This window comes from Phalangium opilio, unplaced genomic scaffold (assembly GCF_054372755.1).
Source record: "Phalangium opilio isolate 3A_F unplaced genomic scaffold, DU_Popi_V2 ptg000009l_1, whole genome shotgun sequence".
NCBI lineage: Eukaryota > Metazoa > Arthropoda > Arachnida > Opiliones > Phalangiidae > Phalangium > Phalangium opilio.
In genome coordinates this window covers 9,397,014-9,404,924 of record NW_028324146.1, presented here as the reverse complement: position 1 = coordinate 9,404,924, position 7,911 = coordinate 9,397,014, and the positions used below count along the sequence as shown (strand labels likewise).

Here is a 7,911-nt window from a genome sequence, read left to right as displayed (position 1 = left end):
TTCTCATTTCAAGTAAGAAATTCAACGCGCCTTAGATTACTGTGTAAATCTTAATGTCCTGCTAACTAAATAAAATATGGAATGTAAACTTTAACCTTATTGCGCGTACTAATCTATCGCACTATGTTTAAAATTAACTTGGCTCGAAATTAACTTAATTTAAATCACAGTTTTTATTTGCATTCGAAATTTGAACAAGTTACAACCAAGCACTGACTTATTGGTTAAGACTAGGAGATAAAAGAACTGCTTTACATCAGATTCATAATGCTTTTAAAAAAATTTAACTTATTTTTTAATTTAAGAAATTCTATCATTAGATAATGGGTCGAGTTTTTTATTAGTTATTTTTTAGCGGTCCGTAACATCCTCCCCGCCAATGACGTAGTCATTTAATTGACTTCCAAGTGGTATAACAATTCAAGAGCTCTTCTAAGGATGGTCCCACATGGCAATTTCAAGGAGCAACTTCTGATTTTTCCGTCACATCCAGGGTAAACTTGTATAATGCGGCCCAGTTTCCAAGATTGTCTTGGAACATGTTGTTCTTCCACAAGGACTATGTCATCTAATTTGAACTCCACTGGATTCTTGACATGTGGACTACTATGGGCTGAGCGAAGCTCCATTAGATAATTCGAGCGCCAACGGTTCCAAAATTGGTTCAGGATCTTCTGTCGGTATTTGACTCGTTTAGTCAACGATTCTCGACTGGCGGCAATTGGATCGTTTTTGAAATTCCGGTCTGGCAAAGACGTAAGTCGTTATCCTATTAGGAAATGGCCCGGTGTCAAAGCTTCAGGTTTGCTGGCTTCCGTAAATGTGTGCGTCAGAGGTCTCGAGTTAAGGACAAATTCAACTTCGGTTAACGTAGTATAGAGTTCTTCGTAAGTAAGAGCTGCTTTTCCGAGAGTGCGTTTTAGACAGGTTTTGACAGAGCCTATTAACCGCTCCCAAAAACCTCCCCACCACGTGGCATGTTCGATGATATAGATCCATTTGATGTTGTGGTTACTACTGTACTTCTGGACTTTCTCATCTCGGATGTTTCTGTATAGTTGTCTGATGTCCTTTTCGGCTCGTTTGAAAGCTTTGGCGTTATCTGAATATATCGTTCCGCAAACACCTCTTCTTGATATGAAACGACGCAAGGCTAACATGAACTTGTCGGCACTAAGTTCGGAGACAATCTCCAGATAGATCGCACGTGTGACTCCACAGGTGAAAAGTACAATATAGACTTTGTGATTTTTGAGGTCTCGAACGTAGAGTGGCCCGGCGAAATCTATGCCTTGGAAGGGTGGAGATTCAATGACTCGGTCGGCTGGCAACGGCGCAATGACTTGGGTCCCAGGCCTAGCCTTGAAACGTCGGCAGACACAGCATCGTTCTACGACCCTTTTCACCAGACGCCGTCCTTGCAATATCCATAATTCGTCTCGTAACTCTGTCATGGTGCTATTTAATACCCCGTGCATGGTCCTCCAGTGAGCATCAACGACCAACAGTTCTGATAGTCTATGGGTTCCAGGTAAGATATACGGATGTTTTCTTTGGCGATCTAAGGACGAGAACTGTAGACGACCGCCCAATCTTATTATTTCGTTGTCCAAAAACGGGCTGTATTGTGCTATTGGTGATGACGCTGGTATCGGTGCCCTTTCATGCAAGAACTTCAGCTCTTCAGAAAAGAATTCTCCTTGAACTTGTTTAATCCAATAAAGTTTCGCCATCTGGATCTCATCAGCTTGTAACGGACCTTTAACTCTATCTTGAATGGCACATTGTGAATTGTTGATGAATCGGGATACCCAGGCGCTAACTCGAAAGACTTGTCTGCCAAATTGAAAATGTACCAGATTTAAAAGTGGTTCTTTGATCTCTACGGCACAGGCAAGTTGTACTCTTCGGCGTTCTTCTTTAAGAAGATCTTCGGGGCGCTGGATGGATTCTTGAAATTTGTTCTTCGGCCATAAATCTTCATGTAAAGATAACCACGTTGGACCCTTCCACCAAGTCTCGTTTTCGACAAGTTCTTGAATTCGGCAACCTCGAGATGGTAAATCGGCTGGATTGTCATGGCCGGTGCAGTGGCCCCATCTAGCTGGATTGGTTAATTTATGTATTTCCGATAATCGGTTGCTTACACTGATAAAAATGACCGTGCTCTCGGAATTCAAAAATGATGGCTACCGTTCAATTTTGAACAAGCCTCTATTGACGAATTCAGATTTAACCAGAAACATTCAATTTTGAACAAGGAGTGTTTTACTTGTTCAAAACTAACCACGAGCATTAATTTTTGAACAGCTTATATATTACCATTCAAAAATTAATCTTTATCTCATTCAATTTTGAATAACTGCCTTGCGCTAATGAAACGTTCAGACATGGTCGTTTTGGCGTTCTAATAGGAATGTATTCGTATTCAAACTAGAGCGTTTTAGGCGTTTAAATAAGAGCATTTTGGCGTTCAAATGAGATTGTTTTTGGCGTTCTAACAAGAGTGTTTTTGGCTTTAAAACAAGAAAATTATGGGCGTTCAAACGTGACTGTTTTTGGTGTTCAAATGACAGCGTTTCTGGCTTTTTAACGAGAGCGTTATGAGCGTAATATTATTAGAAAATGGTGTTTACAGCTAAACTAAATTAGTTGCTTAAAGGGAGGGTAAAGTAGAAAATCAAGTGATTTTTATCGATTCTTCTACTAATTATAAGACCAGTCTGCACAGTCAAACATTCAGGAAATACTTCCAACTGATTTTAAAATTCAAATTAGTTTCAGATTTTAAGGATAATTTTAAAGAAGGACATCCGACCAATCGCGTAGCGCCTTGTCTTTTTGTTAACAAAATTATCGTTGCACGCTCCATGTCTCGCGCCACGATTGTCACGTCGCGCGCAAATTTTATCAAATCTCGTGATAAATTTCATTCGACACGGAACGTGCCACGAGAATTTTGTAAACAGGAAGGCATGGCGTTACGCGATTGGTCGGAGGTCCTTCTTTAAAATTATCCTTAAAATCTGAACCTAATTTGAATTTTAAAATCATTCGGAAGTATTTCCTGAATGTCTCACTATGCAGACTGGTCTTGTAGTTAGTATAGGAATTGATAAAAAATAACATGATTTTCTACTTCACCCTCCCTTTAATTGGCTGATTAATTACATAACTAAGTTTGATAGGCGATCGTCCTCTCTAAATAATCGTGATCCCTTTTTCAAAATATTGCACATTTTGAAGGTCAGATTAGGTTATGTTTGGTTAGTGTTAGGTGAGGCTTAGTTTAGGTTTGGTGTCTTTAAGTCCTACTGTTTCAAATTTTAAGCATTGAACCTCTTAATTATAAACGTGTGCATATATACATATCCCATAAATGCTATAAACTGAATTATTATTATTTTTTTTTTTCAATAATAAGAAACTTTTTATCGTCGGCAGCGTTTAAAAATAAAATATTTGTTAATGTCTTTTTTAAAGGCACTATATTACGTTAGGAATTTATATTTGGGTACATGTACTCGTTCTATGTTTAAACTTCTTTGCAGTGTTACTTAATGTATATGACTTAAAAATAACATTAAATATTAAACAATTTTTTTATAAAGGTACATTTCTTCAATTGAAAAATATTTCGTTCTTGTAAACTATAAATTTTGCTTAATATTTTACAAAATACTTGGATATTGTTCTCAGATTTCCTAGCCACTCAATCGTTATAGGTTAATTAGATTTTAATGGGATAAGATAGAATCTCTACGTTCCCAGGAATTATTATTTTTAATTTCACCGGGTACGTTTAAGCCAAGATGTTTGTCCCATTTGATGAATCCGACAATTTTGCCGGGTTTTTATCGGCCGAATGGGGCTTTGGTCGCATGGGAAAAGAGCGGTTAATAACCATAGGCAAATCAACTTGATATGCTGTAGATAGGGTAGTAATATGAAGTAAATTTGGTGAATACAGGCTTAAATTCGGGTATTAGTACTTGAAAATAATGTTCGAAAATGGCTTGAATTGATCACAATAATGGTAATCAAGTACACCAATATCGTTCTCGTTCGAATGTTAATCCAATCCTATTATAACGCGAAACAGTTACGTATGATGGCCAATTAGTTCTCGTTTGAACGCCAAAAACGTCCTCGTTTGATTGTTAATCAAATCCTATTTTAATGCAAAATCGTTCTCGTTTGAAAGCCAAAAGCGCTTACATTTGAACGCCAAAAGCGCTTACATTTGAACGCCAAAAGCGCTTACATTTGAACGCCAAAATCGCTTACATTTGAACGCCAAAATTGCTTACATTTGAACGCCAAAATCGCTTACATTTGAACGCCAAAATCGCTTACATTTGAATGCCAAAATCACTTAAATTTGAACGCCAAACACGCTCTCGTTTGAACGCCAAGATGCTCTTGTTTAAATGCTGTGCAAAAAGATTTGAATGGCAAAATGAACTAATCTGAATGCTTCATTAGCGTGAATTTTTGAATATTAATATTAGCGTTCAAATACGAGCATTTCGTTAACGTGTACAATTGAATACCACTTTACACGTTCAGATTTGATTGCTAATGCGTACCACCACAGTGGCAAGGTATTGAACGCTGAAACATTCAATTTCGAATGTTCTTTTTTTACTGTGTACGATCGGCTTCCATTCTTTCGACGAACTCTGAATCCAATGAAGGACAATTTCCGAATCGGACCAGCAGTGATATTTTGTTATCTTTCCGTCGAAGACGTTCAGGGTATATTTCAGTAGCCGAGATCCGATTAGAGCAGCCATTATTTCGAGCCTTGGAATGGTTAGCTGCTTGAGTGGTGCGATTCTTGTCTTTGAAGTTATCAGTGATACGCCAATAGTCCCTGTGATCGTCTTTTAGCGTAGGTATATCACCGATCCATACGCCTTTTGACTAGCATCGCAGAACATGTGCATCTCGTACTCGGTCACTTTCGGATCTTCACTTTGCGAAAGGTAGTATCGAGGAATGGCGATCTTCTGAACCATAATTAGGTCTTGACACCACTGGTCCCATTGCTCTTGAACTTCTGCTGGTAACTTTGCGTCCCAGTCAATTCCCAACGACCATAGTGTCTGGAACAGGCATTTTGCGCGGACGAGGAATGGTGAAAGGAGTCCAATTGGGTCAAAGGGTCAAAGACTCTGGATGTAGCTTGAAGTACTCCTCTCTTTGTGTCCTTCTTGATTAACAGGAACTCTAATATGTCCGAGATATTGAAAGTGAGTGTGTCGCTTGACGGATCCCATGATATTCCGAGTACTTTGATGGGTTTGGTGAATTGATCTGATTGAATTGTTTCGCCTCGTGTCTGAGCTTCATATGTCCATCGTTTTTGCGAACTCCTTCGAATTCGTGACCCATTTGCGCAAATTCATGCTAGCTGACTTCATAACCTCGGTAGATTCCTTATATATCTGGTACGCGGCCTCCATGGTTTCTGCTCCAGTTGGAAAATCATCAACGCAGATTAGCTTGTTCATAATATTGCATATCTAAGGATACTCGTTTTTCTGCTTTTCAAAATGGAGTCGCAATGTCGCCGCGAGCAAGAAGGGACTAGAAGTGACTCCAAACACCACTCGAGTCATTCGGAGATGGACGAAATTTGGTTCCTCGTTGCGAGATGGCAAGCTGTCAATCCAGAGGAAACGAACAAAGTCTTTGCCTTCAGATGCCATACCAATCAGAAGGAAAGCCTTTTCGACATCCCCAACCAGAGCTATTCGGTGTCGTCGAAAATTAAGTAATAGGTTTAATAGATCTGGATTGAGGTTAGGTCCGGATTCAAGGCAGAAATTGAGAGATGGTGCTCCAGGTTCGTGGGCTGAAGCATCGTGGACCATACGGCATTTGGTTGTCTCTTTATCGTCTCGTACTACAGCAAAATGACGTAAATAGTGGGCTTCGCCTTCTTGCTTCACTATTTCGGATTCTGGGATCTTCTCTACTATTCCGAGTTGAATATATTCGGTAATGATGTCTTGATACTTCTGGTACAACAAGGAGTCCTGTTGAAATCGAGTGATTAGGGTCTCCATGCGTCGTCTTGCAACCGGTAAGTTATCTTTCAGGCGAGGATGGTTGGTTTTCCATGGTAGATGTACTATGTAACGACCATTTTACATTGTAGTTGTCAACTTGTGCCTGTCGATAATTTCTTGCTCCATCGTTGACAGTGACTTTTCTTCTTCGATTCCCAAAGCATCCAACTCCCAGAATTTACGGAGGCTCGTGGATAAAACTTGATCTTCCTTGATGGACATAATAATAGCAGCTGAGCGTAGTGCCAGATTGACGGATACTGGAACGGGACCTTGTACGGACCAACCGAAGAGACTTTTCACAGCTACTAGGGAATCGCCAAGTCGAACAGTGTTACCCGGAACTACTGCCCAATAATGATCAGCTCCGATGAGGATTCCAAGTTCAGTTGGTGCTTTGATGCCTCGTACGTCTGGACAGTCGGTTAGCGTAATTCCCTTTTCCTTCATGGTAACTCTTATACGTTCTCCAGGCACGCTGACTAACGCTCCGCATATAGTTGGAACTTCTAAAACTTCCAGTTGCACACTGATGCTTTCATTCAGGATACTACGAAGCGTTATTACAACTCGTCTCTGGTTACGCAGAATTCCTTCCTTGGTTCCGAATGGATTAACTACCACAGTCTCTTCGGTGACAATGGGTAACTTTAATGCTCGTGATATGTCTTCTCGGACGAATGATTGTTGCGCTCCATTATCGAAGAGACATCTTGCTAGTACTTGGTTAGATTTTCCCTCTGCATTCAAAACAACGGTTTGTAGTAAGACTTGTTCTCTGACTTGCGACACAGCAGGTAAGATTGTCATCAAATTTGCAAGATTTTTACTGGATGTGGACGACTATTCGCTTTTCTCCGCTGTTAGATTTTCTTCACTATGACCTTCTTTGCATATAGATGTATGATGTCTTCTCTGGCTGGTTTTACATCTGACGTGGGATCGACAATACCGGGCGTTGTGACCAGTCCGAAGACAATTGAAACATTTTCGCTCGTTCGTAATGGCTTCAATCTTTGCTTCTAGTGTCTTGTTTTGACATGCTTCTGGTTGGTGTCCCGCTTCTTGACAGTACAGGCATATACTTGTAACCGCTGTACTTAAAGCTGCTGCTGTTGGCGTTCTTCTGGGGTATCTGGGCTCAAACTTGTTATTTATACTTATCGTGCTCTTGCTGGTATGAGATTCTTGTCGCCGATCGCTAATGCTTTCGTCTGATTGATATACAGTGGCTCTCTCTCGGCTCTCGACTTCTTTCCTTATGTGTTCCAGGAGACTCATTACGTCCCAGTTGTCCTCGTTCTCCAGTTGTTTACTGCATTCCAGGTAGATATCGGATGGCACCAGATTCATAAGTATTGAGTAAAACATACTGCTGTATGTTTCCAACGTTACTCCCAACGAATCCAGACTTTTTACTTGCATATCGCAACTGTCATATAGCTTGCGAAGACCATGAACGTCTGAGGATCTCTTCACTGGAACCATGCTAGTTAGCTTGTGCATGTGACTTCTCATTGCAATGGTTTTCTTCCCGAAACGGTTTTTAGGGTTTCGATGGCCTTGGCGTAGTTTTGCTCAGTCAACGTTAAACCTCCAATAGCGCTTGCAGCGACTCCTTCCATGTACGAACGTAAGTAGTTAAACTTGTCGACATCTGCTAGGCTCTCGTTATTATGTATGGCACTCTCAAATTGACTCCAGAAACTTTGCCATTGCGTGACATCACCAGCAAACTTCTGAATGGTTAATCTTGGCAGCTTGACCTGAGCTCTTGTCTCTCTCGTTCCCTCTTGCTGAGCCATGCCTCTGTCGGACCTCACTGATCTTGCGT

General features: G+C 40.5%; 3 protein-coding genes across 3 annotated transcripts; all 3 read right to left on the bottom strand.

Moving 5' to 3' along the window:
• Positions 1-392: 392 nt before the first annotated feature.
• On the bottom strand, positions 393-2,296 carry LOC149713728 (uncharacterized). The gene is made up of 3 exons (XM_089844474.1): positions 2,288-2,296; positions 962-2,189; positions 393-745 (listed from the first exon to the last, which is right to left on the bottom strand). The coding sequence occupies exons 1-3, from the start codon at positions 2,294-2,296 to the stop codon at positions 393-395; spliced, it is 1,590 nt and encodes a 529-aa protein (XP_089700600.1).
• A 3,232-nt stretch (positions 2,297-5,528) lies between these two features.
• On the bottom strand, positions 5,529-6,074 carry LOC149713727 (uncharacterized). The gene has a single exon (XM_089844462.1). The coding sequence runs from the start codon at positions 6,072-6,074 to the stop codon at positions 5,529-5,531; it is 546 nt and encodes a 181-aa protein (XP_089700588.1).
• An 81-nt stretch (positions 6,075-6,155) lies between these two features.
• LOC149713726 (uncharacterized) lies at positions 6,156-6,887 on the bottom strand. Its single transcript, XM_089844449.1, has one exon. The coding sequence runs from the start codon at positions 6,885-6,887 to the stop codon at positions 6,156-6,158; it is 732 nt and encodes a 243-aa protein (XP_089700575.1).
• Between the last annotated feature and the right edge of the window lie 1,024 nt (positions 6,888-7,911).

What these genes read in the sequence shown, in the direction of transcription:
- LOC149713728 (XM_089844474.1), bottom strand. An exon ending in ACATGCCACGTGGTGGGGAG is followed by an intron (nt 746 to 961) that starts GTTTTTGGGAGC and finishes CGTCTTTGCCAG; the next exon opens with ACCGGAATTTCAAAAACGAT.
- LOC149713727 (XM_089844462.1), bottom strand. Translation starts at nt 6,074, where the DNA reads ATGGAGACCCTAATCACTCGATTTCAACAGGACTCCTTGTTGTACCAG.
- LOC149713726 (XM_089844449.1), bottom strand. Translation starts at nt 6,887, where the DNA reads ATGACAATCTTACCTGCTGTGTCGCAAGTCAGAGAACAAGTCTTACTA.